This window comes from Haliotis rubra, unplaced genomic scaffold (assembly GCF_003918875.1).
Source record: "Haliotis rubra isolate DU_JTF1 unplaced genomic scaffold, ASM391887v1 Scf124, whole genome shotgun sequence".
In the NCBI taxonomy this organism is placed as follows: Eukaryota; Metazoa; Mollusca; class Gastropoda; order Lepetellida; family Haliotidae; genus Haliotis; species Haliotis rubra.
In genome coordinates, this window is record NW_025765159.1 from 1,804,052 (window position 1) to 1,820,944 (window position 16,893).

The window sequence follows — 16,893 nt, forward strand, 5'->3', positions numbered from 1 at the left end:
CCTCTCTCTATCTCTCCCTCTCTCCACCCTTCTCTCTCCATCTCCCATCCCCTCTGTCTCTCTCTCTCCCTCTCTCTCCATCCCTTCTCTCCCTCTCTCCATTCCCTCTCTATTTCTCTCCATCCCTCCTCTCTTTCTTCACCCTCCTCTCTCTATCTCCCTCTCTCCACCCCTCCTCTCTCTATCTCTCTCTCTCTCTCACCCTCCTCTCTCTATCTCTCCACCCCCTCTCTCCAATCTCTTTCCACCCTCCTCTCTATCTCTCCCTCTCTCCACCCCCCCTCTCTCTATCTCCCTCTCTCTCCATCCCTTTCTCTCCCTCTCTTTAACTCTCTCCATCCCTTTCTCCCCTCTCTCTCCTCCCTCTCTGTCTCTCTCCCCCTCTCTCTCTCTCCCTCTCTGTATCACTCCCTCTGTCTCTCTCTGTCTCTCTGTGTTCTTAGATAACACTCGTGGTTTGCTTCATACAGATGCAGACTGATTAAGTGTAGAACATGTTCATTAATTGAGCTGTATCTATTTGGAGTTATGTACCCTTGTACTTCCAGGATGCATGCTTCGAGTTCGAATCCCCGATCTGCGCTCTTAATGATTCTGTCGCCACATGTCGTGGGTTTCGCCTTAGGTGTAAACATAGACAAACCTTTACGTACCCAGCTGACACACAGCCATAATGTAATGTAATGAAAAAATATGTACGTTAAGAAACCCCTTTGGACTTTGAATTAAAATGTGTATGTGTGCAGACTTGGTCTCGCCACTATAAGTCTGAAACAATGCCACCCATGAAGGTCCGGGTTAGAACTGATCTTCAGTAACCCATGCTTGTCGTAAGAGGCGACTAACGGGATCTGGTGGTCAGGCTCCCTTGGTTGACACATGACATCGGTTCCCAATTGCGCAGATCGATGCTCATGCTGTTGATCACTTGATTGTCTGGTCCAGACTAGATTATTTACAGAAAACCGCCATGTAACTGGAATATTGCTGAGTGTGGCGTGAAACTAAACTCACTCACTTAAATAATGCCGATGCAACGTAGAATTTTAATTCACTCACTCACAGTGATAATCTGTTCAAAGCGGCGGAAAACCAACTCGCTATTTGCAAATTAATGTTCATGTTTTTGTTAAGTGTAACACAGAAGTCTCAACAATGTCCTTAAAATATTTAAGCGGTAGAAATATCCTTGCAGAAAGGTCCATAAACACGAGAATTTAGGCATTGGTCTAAGTCTGACTCATGCTATTTAAAGTATTATCGAAAATGGCTTTTCAGAAGAAAAAAGCTTAAACTTGGGTTTTCAAACATCGATCGAAATTCAGATAATTTTGTTTAAAATGTGAGAAATTAGCTGAAAATGGACACACTTGAAATTTAAGATGTTCTTTTTACGTGGCAGATCAGCTTTCAGTCTGCACAGATTAGTCTTTTAGAGAAAACAACTGCACGCGACCGGTCCTGGCAAACGGTGCCACTGTTTGTTCCTTTCTCCACTAAATACGTGCAAACAAACATCACAAACATCTTGTCTGTGACAGTGTTGGGTGTCATATGTGGCATGCAATTGATCAATTTGGGGATGTTTTATGTGTGGAGACAATGCTATATTTGGTGACAGTGTTAAGGTTAAAATGGTCTCTGTGTTAAGATGGAAAAAATAGAAACAATGGTCTGGATGAAAACTGAGATGAAGAGAGAGAAGATGGAGACAGTGTTATAAATAGGAATATGATTTACACGGAGAAGACCGTGTTATGGATAGGTATATGTTTTTCATTGAGACTTCAGGGTCAGTGTTCTCGATGGGAATATGTTTTTACATGGAGACGTCAGGGACAGTGTTATAGATGGGAATATATTTTACATGGCGACGTCAGAGACAGTGTTATAGATGGGAATATATTTGACATATATGACAGTGTCACAGCTGGATAAACAACGTTCCAAACGCAGAGCCAGAAAATACGTTGATTTGCATATACAATACTATTTTTAACATCTGCGAGGACAATCGCAGTTATTTCGAGAAAATTCAGATGCCGATTGTTTTACTCGCGATATCGATGTTTGAGTAAACGGAAGTAAAGTACATCAATACGCTGATAGTGCCCCCTGATTGTCATTCTCCAGTGTGTTTCCGCACCGGCAGGCTCGCCAACAGATGAGAAACGATTCAAGCGCAGATACCAAGAAACTCAGATATCCTGCTCCAGGCTTACGGTGCTAGATTCGAGGAGAGTTCAAATGTTCCGTAATGAGGATTCCGTATAGAGTCTAAGGAGATGTGTCTTTGTGAGCTCTTCTAGCAGAGTGTAGCAAGCTGAAGTCTTGTATTCAGTGTATGGCTTTGTTTGTCGTGGTTGATGGAGGAGATGTGCCAACGTCAAAGTCGTCTCTTTTTAATCCGCATGATTTTGTTATGTATACCCTTTCCAATCCGGATGTTTTATTAAGCAGACCCTTTTCAATTCTGATGGTTTCGTTAGGTGGATCCTTCTAAATATGGACGCTATCCTCAAATAGACCCTTCTCAATCTGGACGAAATCGTCAAGTAGATCCTTCTCAAGCAGGACTTATGCCATTAAGTGGACCCTTCTCAATCTGGACGAAATCGTCAAGATGACCCTTCTCTGGCAGGACGGTGTCATTAAGTGGACCGTCAAGTTGACCCTTCTCTGGCAGCACTATTACCATTAAGTGGACCCTTCTCAATCGGGACGAAATCGTCAAGATGACCAGTCTCTGGCAGGACGGTGTCATTAAGTAGGCCCTTCTGTAGCAGAACGGTGTCATTAAGTAGGCCCGTCTCTGGGAGGACGGTGTCATTAAGTAGGCCCTTCTGTAGCAGGACGGTGTCATTAAGTAGGCCCTTCTCTAGCAGGACGGTGTCATTAAGTAGGCCCTTCTCTAGCAGGACGGTGTCATTAAGTAGGCCCTTCTCTAGCAGGACGGTGTCATTAAGTAGGCCCTTCTCTAGCAGGACGGTGTCATTAAGTAGGCCCTTCTCTAGCAGGACGGTGTCATTAAGTAGGCCCTTCTCTAGCAGGACGGTGTCATTAAGTGGCCCTCTAGCAGGCCCCCTTCTCTAGCAGGACGGTGTCATTAAGTAGGCCCTTCTCTAGCAGGACGGTGTCATTAAGTAGGCCCTTCTCTAGCAGGACGGTGTCATTAAGTAGGCCCTTCTCTAGCAGGACGGTGTCATTAAGTAGGCCCTTCTGTAGCAGGACGGTGTCATTAAGTAGGCCATTCTCTAGCAGGACGGTGTCATTAAGTAGGCCATTCTCTAGCAGAATGATATCATTAGGTAGACCCTTCTCAAGCAAGACGATTTCGTTTCCATCAGTATGCTTATAGCTTATGCATTTGGCATGGAGTGAGTGAGTGAGTATGGTTTTAAAGCTCTTATTCCAGCAATACTACGGCAGGAGACACCAGACATGGGTCTCAAACAGTGTACTAATGTGGGAAACTAACTTTAACCACTAGGCTGCCCCACCAACCCACGCAATTACTGCGAAACAAGACGCTGTTAGTTCTTAATTACAAAATATGCCTGACCCTCTGGATAGTTGTGTGTTGCCAACACGGACGACCTCCATGCACCTTGTACAGGACGTCGCGGGTGGACGTCGTTGGAGCATGTACTACAGGCTTTAATACCCCTAAATACACCATGTCAGTGTGGGATGGTGGGGTAGATCAGTGATTAAAGCGTCACGCCGGGTTCGAATCCCATGTCTACAACGTGTAAAACTAATTTCACGTGCCCCGCCATGTTATTGCTGGAATATTGCTAAAGCGGCGTAAAACCCAACTCACTCAGTAATATGTCATTGTATCTACTGAAATATACTCAACACTAGAAATAGTCAACGTATCTATATGAATACCTTCAGCAATAGGGGGAGTGGTTGTTTTTTTAAGCCTAGTGGTTAAAGCGTTCACTCGTTACGCTGAAGACCCTGGTTCGATTCCCTACATGGGTACAATGTGTGAAGCCCATTTCTGGTGTCCCCACCGTGATATTGCTGGAAAATTGCTAAAAGCGGCGTAAGACTAATCTCACTCACTCACCCTTCAGTAATAGAAATAGCCAATATAGCTCCTCAAACATAAGAAATATTCAATATGTCCACTTGAATACACTTAGCACTGGAAATAATTGTATCTTCATGAATACCATAAACATTAGAAATAGTGTAGAACTGAAATATGTAGTAACAATAGCTATGTGGTCTTCGTGATAAATGTTTGAATGCTGCAGCTGGTCTGTTGACATTCTCCTTCAGTGAGCTTTCTACATCGATATCGATGATCAGGAACGGATATCCGTGATATCCGGCGATTGATATCAATCCTGTCACATTTCATACTTTTTATAAGTCATCACCAGACAGAACTGTTTGTGCTAAATTACAGAGAGATCCGCGTGTGTGTGTGTGTGTGCGTGCGTGTGTGTGTGTGTGCGTGCGTGTGTGTGTGTGTGTATCTGTCTGCTTGGATTTTCCCGGACGAAAGCCTGTTCTTTAGTACGACCCCACTCTGGCACAGTTAGACTTAGACTTAGTCTCTGAATATATAATTTTGATAGTAATAAACAAACCCATTTAAATTGAAAAGGAGCCCCAGGGAGACCAGAGATTCAGAACCTGAGGGTGGTCAGCCTCGCTGACTTGGTTGACACATGTCATCGTTTCCCAATTTCGTAGATCGATGCTCATGCTGTTGATCACTGTATTGTCTGGTCTAGACTCAATTATTTACAGACCGCCGCCATATAGCTGAAATATTGCTGAGTGCGGCGTAAAGCTAAAGTGACTCACTCACTCTTTAATTCAGTGGACGTTCGGGTAGCTTCGTGGTTAGCTCGCCACGCCAAAGGCAGGGGTTTGATTCCACACATATGTACACTGCTTCTGTCTGCTTGAAGCCCATTCCTAGTGTACCCGTCGTGACATTGCTGGAATATTGCAGACGCGGCGTAAAACAATACTCAGTCTGTCAGTCACTTTAAATCAGTGGTAGGCATATTCGTTTTAATGCAGATGTTGAAGAATTTGATACATCGATTCCGATTGGCCAATCTCAGGCGTCACTTGAAGTAAACATTTTTCTGACATCTCTTTTAACAATTCTTCATATTTTTTAATATGACCGTGCAATACTCGTGGAGGAGTTATAGCAATGCATGGATAGCGTCCGGTTGTCATGGACACAAGACGGGATTAACGTCACCCGAGTTGAAGGTTATGTCAATGTACTTGATTCCAAACCCAAACTCAATTCAATAAATAGGTGTTGTATTCATTCTGCTGGTTATGTATCGAAATTCACACTGACTCATACGTTTGTTTTCATTGTATGAGGGTCCTGCCTCCAAAATCACAGGCATTTTCTCGGTCGGTACATACCGATGTACACATTGACACGCGTCTGTTTCAGAATCATACAAATAAACAAAATGGATCGTGTTGCACCTTGTGGCAAATAACTACATCTTCTCGAATTGTTGTGAACAGCGCTTTAAGTTTATTTTACAAATGCAAAAACGATTGAAATACGCGTTGAACTATTTTACGAAGGTCATCGCAAGTCAAGTATCTTTAGTCAGTGTAGAACGTGTTTGTTTTGGGTTTCAGACAAGGCGTGACGTGACGTGACGTTTGTTTTCACTATATTCAATAGGATGCAATGCTCATTCTTTATCTATTAGGAACATGGACGTCAGAGGAATAATATATATGTGTTCCTCTGAGTCACAACGTTACACTCTACTTGACACCATCATTGACGTCAGTTTTATCTTTTGCATCTTTTTAAAAAGAAAATCATATTTGCATTTCCCTCGTGTAATTCGTCTAAGAATTCGGTTTTATTGTTACATGATAAATTTACACAATCATTAAACCTCAACATGTATGTTGAATTCAAGAAACACGTGTATGTATTTATAGACATTCCGCTAACGCTGAAGGAATCAACGTCAGCACATTTGTGAAGGTGAAGGTCTTTTTTGCACTTTGGTTAGAACTTTTTCAAATTAAACAGTGTTTGTCAATGCTTTAAAAACTTAATTTAATGAATCGAAACACATACTTTGTATACACCGTTCCTGAAAACAGAAACAGTTTGTGCAAGCAAAGAAAAACCATACATGCTGTTAATCAGCATCGGAAACAAACAGTTTGATTGTTGCCATGGCTGTTTACTACACAAATCGCTGTTCAAGCTCCGTACAAGGTGACCGGCGTTGTTGGTTGCTGACTCGGAGATTGTATGACCCTTCTCAGGTCAAACGAAAGTCCACAAAGGCTACAAGTGTGTGTCAACAGTTGTGCATCCCTAACCTAACCCGTGCATTGGTTCAGGGATTTGAATTAGAGATTTTCATCAGTCAGTCTTGAATGGTCACTTGCTATGTACATTTTGTGTGATATAGTGCGATGTGGGGAGTTATGCGACTCACGCTCGGAAACAATGACGTCTCTCGTCACCTAGACTGTCTCACATTCCCTGAATAGTTTCCCTTCCTCTCAGCCCTTTTGCCCTGAAGCCCTAAATAAAGCACGTCATATGTGAAACAAGCGGATGGTTATGTGAAACAATCGGACTGTAATGTGAAACAATCTTATGATCCTTAACCTGTGGGAGTAACATACTACTTAGTCTGTCTCACGTTCACTAAACCGCATCATTTTTCTTTCCAGCCAGCCCTATCTGCAAATGCTAAAGTCCTAAATGAAGCAAGTCTAGATTTCCTCAGGTTCTGAATCTCCCTTCTCACTGGGGTTCCTTTTCAATTTAAAATAAATTATCAAAATACTTTTCAGAGACTAAGCGTTAGTATACTCGTCACCACTCGGGGCGGTGGTGTAGCCTAATGGTTAAAGCGTTTGCTCGTCACGCCGAAGACCCGGGTTCGAATCCCCGCATGGGCACAATGTGTGAAGCCAATTTCTGGTGTTCCCCGCCGTGATGTTGCTGGAATATTGCTAAAAGCGGCGTAAAACCAAACTCATTCAGTCGTCACCACTCGTACACTTCCGCAAACTGCAAGACGTCATTCGGCTTGTTCCGGAATGACACGAATGTGCTGCAGATAATTGTGTCTCGCTGTAAGCCATCTTGTCGTAAATCTGGAACATATACCAACGTATTATATCCGAGTTGCGGACTAGATGAATTATTCACGCCGTCATTTTGTAATTAGTCAAACCTGGAGTAGTCAGCTTTATGACAAAGCCTTAGCAATAAATGTCTGCATTAGATCACAATAAATAGAACATCAGTCGTTGGAAAACATGATGAGTTGATCAATGTAGGAAAGCAGCAGCCTGGTTCCCGGGGTCTGCTGCGCTAACGCTTCGACACTGAAACATTAGCGCAGCAGACCCCGGGAACCAGGCTGGAAAAGCAGCAGTACCATAAACTGGTTCCCGCCTCTCTGTGCGTTACCAACTCCAGATATGACGAGACGGAGCCAAGTTGATACCAATGTATCGCTACTTCAGAATCGTGATAGGTACTGACAGCAATGAATTATTCAGGAACGCCGGATCTTTTTGGATAAAGAACATTTATGGCAGAATTTCAAATATGGGCTGCTCTTGAAGTAGCAAGTCGCTTAATGTACTTGTGTTGTCTATATCACTGGCACTTTGCATAAACAGACAGCGCTGTCAGCAAAGTACTCAGTTTTACCACTCGATTGAATGCTGCACGAGTACTTCTTAGCCAAGGGGATCAGCTTTATTAGTGAGAGTGCTAGTCTGTCATACAGACCCTGAAGCAAATATATCCATGAAAGCCCACGCAAGTCTAGAAAATGTGGCAAGTCTGGATCTCTGATAATGAAGAAAGTCTGAGCTCCTTTTTATTGTATTTATATGTTTAATTTAAAAACTTTTATTGTCTGTAAAATATGTTCACGTCAGAGACTAGCTGTTAGTCTGTGAGAGTGCCAGCTCCACCCAGTCCCCCCCAGGTATTACCCCTAATTCTATTTTTTCAACCCGGAGTCTCATCTGCTTGACACTTAACGTCTCATCACGTTTGAAGGTTGATGTATGGTCTGACATTGATACTTTCGTATATGGCGATATTGTAATCCCACGTGCCAGTTACTGAAATATAACCCTATTGTGACGAAATGTACGGATATTATTGAAGGGATCATGTATATGTATATTTCTCACTATAGATGATGTGTATGATATACGTTTTAACATATACCCTTGCTTAATATTGCTGAGGTTGCCAAGCCCGAATATTCACTTTGTGCTTATAATCCTCGTATGTTACCATGACAACAAAACTCATCCATATCTTTCATAGTCAGTACCTTTGATACTTATTAATTATTTTGTAGGAGATAAGCGTACTGTGTATGAAAATTAGATGAATGTTAGACCGAACTAATAGTCGCTTCGATTCATTTGAAACCGAACGCGTAGTACAACCGAACAGTACTGTAAAGTTAGAACGAGTGAGTGTGTTTAGTTTTATGCCGCTTTTAGCAATATTCCAGCAATATCACGGCTGGGGACACCAGAAATGGGCTTCACATATTGTACCCATGTGGGGAATCGAACCCGGGTCTTCGGCGTGACGAGCGAACGCTTTAACCACTAGACTACCCCACCTCCCCCAGGTTAGAACGAACTCAAAGGGACCTCTAATTTGAGTTCGCTTTAACCGTAGTTCGTTATACTCATTTCGACTAAAACATATAGCACGTAACAGGCACAAAAACAATTCGTCATATTCGTCAGTTCGTTATAAGCGTAGTATATTGTGTATTGATAAGTAAAAGGATTTATCACATCAAACTCAACATAACTTCGACAGTTATTCTTCTGCAAGACTTCATTGAAAACGATGGTGAATATAGGTCAATATACAACGTATATTGTTAAACAATTAAATGTCACGCAAATGCACCCTTTAGCGGAAGATGCGTACTTTAAGTGTGATGTTAAGAGATGAAAGTAACTGTTTAATGAAAGAACATCCTTGTGTCGCAGACGCTGAACCGAATCAACTGTCATGTAATAATGTACAGGATGCACAAACACAGGCGCACATGCGGCATAACGGGAGTACGGTTGACGTAAGGATAGTGTAAACAGTGAGGCTGTGGTCGGGCGACTTGTGAAGCGAAGCACGGAAATGTGTGTGTTCTCATGCAGATATAGGTGTTTGACAGGGCGGTCGTTTTTAACATGTTTTCTTTTAACATGTTTTATTAAAGTGCATAAAGATTGTTTTTTTCTGTCTGCTTGTTTAAATGTTTGCGAACACGAGATGCAGCGGATGAGTAGTGTTGATATTGCGGTGATGAATATTGCAAGTGTGTCTTTTTGTTTAATTTACGTGTGTAAGAAATAACAAATGGGGGTTTGTGGGCACACGTAGTCCAATGGTGTAAAGCATCTTTGTGAGTCAGAGTCCCAGAATTTGCCAATTCAAGAGAGAGAGAGAGAGAGAGAGAGAGAGAGAGAGGTCGAGAGGTCGAGAGAGAGAGGTCGAGAGAGAGGTCGAGAGAGGTCGAGAGAGAGAGAGAGAGAGAGAAAAGGAGGGAGAGAGGGAGAGAGAGAGAGAGAGAGTTTCGGAGGATAAGTAGGTAAGTGGGTGTATCAAACGATGGTCGATGACTAAAAGGGGAATAGTTTGTTGCACTTAGCAGTATTCCAATGATGTGACGGCAGTCTGTACATAGACTATTCACACTTTGCTAAATCATGGATTCAACAGAAAACTATGATATGGACTTTCGGATGTTTAAATACCTAAGCTTATTGTAAGCATGGATCCTAAGTTTCTGTATGTCACTGCATCTTGTGGATCCTATACCTGCTACTGACAGGTGTTGTGTATTTATGAATGACTCGTTCCATGATTTGCAAAATGGTTGATTGGTGCCATCAAAACCATTTTTATGGTTACTCATGTATCAAGTGCATAAGGTTAGATTAAAGTGACTGTTTGCCTAAAGAGGGGTTACCATATTATTATTTATCCAGTTTTAAATGGATACAATTTCAAATTATGAGTCTACGTTTAAGTGAAGTTGTGAATTTTTGTGATCCTTGGCAAAGTGTAAGTAGTGACTGACATTATGAGAATCGCGGCACCATGACATGGACCGATTCTGCGAGTCCGACCATCTGATCCCTGTAGACCCTCCTTACAACCGATGGTATAAGACCAGCTCGAACCCGGGTCTTCCAGGACCTCGAGGGATAGTGAGTATCCAGTCTTTGTATCGAGGGGGTAACGATTCGATGTGAGCGAGTGAGTTTAGTTTTACGCCGCTTTCAGCAATATTCCCGCAATATCACGGCGGGGACGCCAGAACGATTCGATGTACCGAGAGATATGCTTTGTGGTTACCGCAGTGTTTATTACTCGTTTAGGGGCGGTGGTAGTCTTGTGGTTAAAGCGTTCGCTCGTCACGCCAAGAACCAGAGTTAGATTCCCCACGTGGGTACAATATCTGAAGCCCATTTCTAGTGTCCCCCGCCGTGATATTGCTGGAATATTGCTAAAAGCGGCGTAAAACCATACTCACCCACTCCTCTTATAACACATATGCAGTGTGAGGTTGGAATCCGTTAATTCCATCCTCCCAACATAATTAGAATGAGAATCAGGCGGAGGAGCATCTTCAGCTCCCTCGAGCATCCCAAACTGGAAACAGACGGAAAACCACTGTTAGTTTGTAACCTTTCCAGTTCTCCGCAACCTCGTGCTAAATATTACCCCAGTTCTCCTGGATGTATGCACAGCATCTATCTATATGTGTTTAGTAAGCCTTTGTCGTCCTGACTCCGGCAGATGGTGCACAGAACAGCGAAAAAGGGAGGCTCAATTGTTGTTGTGTTGTGACGAGAGCTTCGTTCACTGGCGCATTGTCATACATAACGCGTGGACTCCGAGCGCTAATGTGGATTAATAACCCATGGTAGTTATGTCCAAATTCCAATGAGGCCCGGAATCAGGTTGGCAAGAGTGTCGAGTGGTTTCCTTCATGGGGATGTGCTGTATTGTTGTTTATCTGAGTGACAAGCGCTAATATCCTTCGGACGCTAGGACAGCGAGGACACAGTCAACATCACTGACACACTCACGACATGGCTACGGAATACCAAGGTTTGTAACAGCACAGAACATCAATAAGATATGTTTAGCATCTGGATCACAGCCAGTGGTTCCGCCATTGCGCACACCTCTGACATACTATCATACCAGGCTGTGTAATCATTGTGTAATATTCGGAGTAATGTTGTTTCATATTCCCTGTTTTCTGTCTTATTCGTTATATTGCTATACGGTAACGCTTATGTGATTTGTACACAATTTAACTCATTATGGCGTAAGTGATACGACGGTCTGAAGCAAGGTGGGTTTTTACCTCCTAGTGATTTCCACTCAAGCTTACAGCTGCGTGCTAAGTTTACCTCAAGGTGAAACTGTGTCTGTTTGATGTATGCATACTTCTGTTTTTGCTCATATTCTCGCCGGGCTATGAGTTTGGAGTTGCATTGCTCTATTAATTATGTTTCTGGAACTCCTTGGCAATGTTTATGCAGCAGTAATTACTCACGAATCGGGTGTGGTTTTAGAATGTTTATATAGCATGGATTACAAGTATTCACATAGTTCGGCTGGAAATATTTCAAATAGACGAAAGCTGACAATTATTACTGGTTTCCTTTTCCTGAAATATTAAATCGTGAATAATGAGGATAGTCGCTCGACGGGAGCGATGATCCAGAAATGAGAGATATTTTTAGTGGGCCCGGAGTGTTGCATCAGGTCTGGTTATTTCATCTCGACCGTGTTTGTGCTGTTGTCACGTTTGATAGCCTCTCTTAAGAATATCGAGTGTGTGTTCAAATATGGGCGGATGTTTTGTCAGTCTCATATGGGTGGATCCTGAAAATGGAATATCAACCGGTGCCATATGTAAATATCTCGAAGACCCCCTCCTTGGTTCAGGCTTATTATGGAAGATGATATCGAGAACTAAAGTTGTTGAAGCAGCCTCCACCATCCTCGTCAACAAGAAGGGCGGTGCGGTAGCCTGATGGTTAAAGCGTCCGCTCGTCACGCTGAATACTCGGGTTCGATTCCCCATATGGGTACAATGTGTGAAGTCCATTTCTGGTGTCCCCTGCCGTGATATTGCTGGAATGTAATGCACTCACTCACTCACTTGCTCCTCATTCACTCACAACTGATGGGAGGGGCGGTGGGGTAGCCTAGTGGTTAAAGCGTTCGCTCGTCACGCCGAAGACCCGGGTTCGATTCCCCACATGGGTACAATGCGTGAAGCCCATTTCTGGTGTCCCCAGCCGTGATATTGCTGGAATATTGCTAAAAGCGGCGTAAAACCACTCACTCACTCACTCACTCACTCACTCACTCACTCACTCACTCACTACTGATGGGATCGGTTGATCTAGATTTGATTATGCATCTCATCATATCTCAAATTCTCATGATGTCAATTACTGGTTTGTCTGGTCCAGACGCAATTACTGTCTGACTGTTGTCATTTAGCTTGAGTATATTGCGGGATGCGGTGTTAAACAACATGCACTCGCTCACACGTGTTTTGGTATAAGGGGAAATAGCCAGACTGAGACTGAAACTGTAGGTAAATCCATGATCGAGAACGAGAAGTCAGCTAGCAATTAATACAAGTAGAGAGAAACAAATCACCAACCATGTCGTCATTCTGCACATTCGAGTTGAAACATGCAGTTACAGTCTCTGACTTTAACATGGTGTATGTTTAATTTAATTTGTTTAATTAATCGAGATCAAACGTGGCCTGCTCTTAATGTGGACATTACGTGTTTGTTTTCAAGGGTTTGTCAAACGTTACACTGAATTATGGGTACGGATGGCGTTGCAGAGTTGCATCCCTTGGGTGTGCCAGAATATTGTGATCGTAGGTTCGAATCCTGGTTCGTCCTAACCATGTTTCTATGTTTGCCAGTACCCATACCGAAATCACTCAACATTACGTCAATCAAATATCTTCTTTTTGTGATAGAATATTAGCTGATTCCATAAACTAAAATCTCATGAAGATGGGGTAAAACCGTTCTCCATCAACCCTGCTTGTCGTAAGAGGCGACTGTCGGCATAGCGTGGTCAGGCTCGGGGTTGATGCATGTCGTTCTATCCCAGTATAGTAGGTTGATTCTCATGCGGACTCAATTCTTTACAGCTCGTTGTGGAATTGCTGAACTATTGCAGTGTTTTCTGTTAACAAACAAGGGGCGGTGGGGTAGCCTAGTGGTTAAAGCGTTAGCTCGTCACGCCGAAGACCCGGGTTTGATTCCCCACATGGGCACAATGTGTGGAGCCCATTTCTGGTGTCCCCCGCCGTGATATTGCTGGAATATTGCTAAAAGCGGAGTAAAACTAAACTCAGTCAGTCAGTCAGTGTTAACAAACAAAGTATTGCTACTTCTTTGAATGACAGGCGACATAATGTTTTGTTTTTTTGTATTTCAGTTCGAGGAGACACGTGCTGTGACAAATTCCTGAGATGTTTATCGCACGTTCCATGCGCGTCTCTCATCGCCTGGATTATCCTCTTCATGGGGCTTGGCGGGGTGACCGGAAGTCTCCTCATTGGGACTTACAAGACAAGAGCTCTCTTGGAGAACCCTGACGTGTAAGTATACAGTAACCATGGCAACACACTTACATGCTCATTTTCAGTTACCATCCTTTAAGTGTGTAGCCTTCCTACTGAATTTTCAGCCGCGGGAAATGAGGGCCAGTGACCCCGTCGAGCCTCATGACGCCATTATCATGATGACTTGGGAAGGTTGAGGAAACGGAAATTGTATGGTTAATTTGAATGTGAATGGATGTATATGTTAAAACACCGACAGGAGGAGGATACAGAGTGTGTTCACATCCTACAACCACTGGGGGATTGTAATGACAAATGTCACCACTAAAAATTTGCACATCGTGGAACACACACAGACACGACATATACTGATGACAAAACAAGACTGGTGTTGAAAACGGGTTAGAATTGGTCCCGTGTAACCTGCACTTGTTACAACATTACTGACGACCAAACTGGACTTGTGTTGAAGAGAGGGTGATGTCGGGTTAGAATTGGTCCCGTGTAACCTGCACTTGTTACAACATTACTGACGACCAAACTGGACTTGTGTTGAAGAGAGGGTGATGTCGGGTTAGAATTGGTCCCGTGTAACCTGCCCTTGTTACAACATTACTGACGACCAAACTGGACTTGTGTTGAAGAGAGGGTGACATCGGGTTAGAATTGGTCCCGTGTAACCTGCCCTTGTTACAACATTACTGACGACCAAACTGGACTTGTGTTGAAGAGAGGGTGACATCGGGTTAGAATTGGTCCCGTGTAACCTGCCCTTGTTACAACATTACTGACGACCAAACTGGACTTGTGTTGAAGAGAGGGTGATATCGGGTTAGAATTGGTCTCGTGTAACCTGCCCTTGTTACAACATTACTGACGACCAAACTGGACTTGTGTTGAGAACATGGTGATGTCGGGTTTGAATAGGTCCCATATAACTTAAACCTGTTAGAACATGCTACGATGGGGATCGGGTGGTCGGGATCGCTGTCGTGTTGATTGTTAACCTGGCGTGGTGAGGATGTAGGTCTTTGGTTTGTCTAGTCCAGACCCTGCTATGTACATGTTGGCTTTGTGTAGCTGCAATTTGTCTGGCCGCGCCGTATAAAGAAGGAATAATGAATCAAACTGATGCGGAGGACAAAAATGGTCAAGGGGGAGACCATGACTCAATCAAGGGCTACAGCGAGTAATGTGTGCGCGCGCATGTGTGCGTGGAAGTGGGAGGAGTGTAGTGTAGCCACAGGTGACCACAGTCCAGCTCAGTCACAGCGACCAGTTTCGAGGGCAAGGCACACCAGAACCCCAAACCGCATACAGTCAACTAGAACCAATCCACCTGATCTTAACAGTCAACCCTGGGGCACATTCTTACCCGATATCACCAGGCGGACTACAACTACAAATCTATGGGGAGAGGGGTGGGGAGACTATGACAATTAGAAACCTTAAATCTCCTCTGACTTTGACACCAACATCCAAGACGGTTTTGACTGATGGCGACACAACCTTAGACGGCATCGAGTTCTTTATCTGATCTAAGAAACTCAAACTGCTGTCCTCTCAATAATCGCCCTTGGCCTGACTCTGATAGCATTAAATGTAATTTTATGGCAGCGCTTCAAAGGTGCCTGGCTTTTCTGGCTATTGACATGGCTGAAGCTGCCATTGGTTCCTGAGCTGGAAGCATTTTTGGCAAAAATGGACATTGTTAGTTTGACGCACAACTAAAATGGCACCGTTAATGACAGACGCAGGTCACATTGACCATCAGACAAACTTTACAGGCAGTCGCGCAATACACCATGTAGGTCAGTCACACACCAGACAGATCACACAATACATCAGACAGGTTCGTCACACAATACACAAGGCAGGTCACACAATACACCAGACCGGTCACACAATACACCAGACCGGTCAGTCACACAATACATTAGACAGGTCACACAATACACCAGACCGGTCAGTCACACAATACACCAGAGGTTCACACAATACACAATACACCAGACCGGTCATCACACAATACACCAGACAGGTCACACAATACACCAGACAGGTCACACAATACACCAGACCAGGTCACACAATACACCAGACAGGTCACACAATACACCAGACAGGTCACACAATACACCAGACAGGTCACACAATACACCAGACAGGTCACACAATACACCAGACAGGTCACACAATACACCAGACAGGTCACACAATACACCAGACCGGTCAGTCACACATGTGCTTCTATGCTTGGGTCACAAGCATCACCGAGGGGATGTCGCTGTTTGTCAGCCTGCCTTGTTGTTGCAGGCGAAGTGTCCATGAGTATAACGTCGACAACGGCACTATCAGCAGGAAAATAGATGAACCCATGGAGGGACAGATGTGAGTGGGCACATACTTCTAAACCTACCGTTTGCCTCATGCTTCCTCGCCTGCATGTTTCATTCTCCATCGCTAACCCTTATGAAGCAACGCTCTTTACAAGCTTATAACATCTATCCACTCGTTTTATGACCATTTACTGTTGAAAAGTAACAGCTGACTCTCTGTTGTCAGAATGATTGCCTGGGAAATATGTAAACACGTTTATGCTATATGTTTCATATTCAGTACAAAATCGATAGTAGTGTCAAATATCAGAGGAAGGCGGTACTGCTGTGAGTGTTGATGCGAGGAGAGGATAATATAAACAAACTTTAGTTTGAGCTTGTGAGGCATCTTGTGTAGGTCATCTACGTGATGAGGCAAAATAGATGCGATACTGCACGTGTGTGAATGAATGCTTCAAGCAAATGTGAGAATCGTTTGGCAAGTTAATATTGAGAAGACCCGTGAAGATCCTGTTCGGGATCGGGTGGTCATTCTCGCTGACTTGGTTGAAGCAGGTCATCGTATCCCAACAGCGGAGATCGATGCTCATATTGTCAATCACCGGATTGTCTGGTCAAGACTCGATTATTTACAGACCGGCTTCAGAGGCATATTGCTCAGCGTCAATCAAACAAATAAATAAACAAGAGAACGCTGAGGACCGTTATCTTCTTGGAAGAGAGGTGTTTCATGAAAGGAAATTCTTTGTGGTTGGAGAGAACTTTCATGAAGTTGAACCTGGGTTCCGTGGAAAAAAGGTTTATGAAAGCAAACGTTCATGAAAGTGAATTTTAAAACAGCTAAAACTTCTATAAAAAGTAACTTTAGAAGGTCTGAGAGAATGATGTGAAAA

At 43.5% G+C, this 16,893-nt stretch overlaps 1 protein-coding gene across 4 annotated transcripts in view; it reads left to right on the forward strand.

The window, feature by feature from the left end:
- The window catches only part of LOC124266228, a 110,767-nt gene that overhangs the window by 40,390 nt on the left and 53,484 nt on the right, over positions 1 to 16,893 (forward strand). For 2 of the 4 annotated variants that reach the window (XM_046701042.1, XM_046701041.1), the window contains exons 2-3: positions 13,535 to 13,697; positions 15,978 to 16,052. In XM_046701042.1, the coding sequence (XP_046556998.1) occupies positions 13,535 to 13,697; positions 15,978 to 16,052 (238 nt within the window). Of the gene's footprint in view, positions 1 to 10,829; positions 11,156 to 13,534; positions 13,698 to 15,977; positions 16,053 to 16,893 lie in introns of those variants that run through there. The other 2 variants (XM_046701044.1, XM_046701043.1) reach the window with 2 other exon arrangements.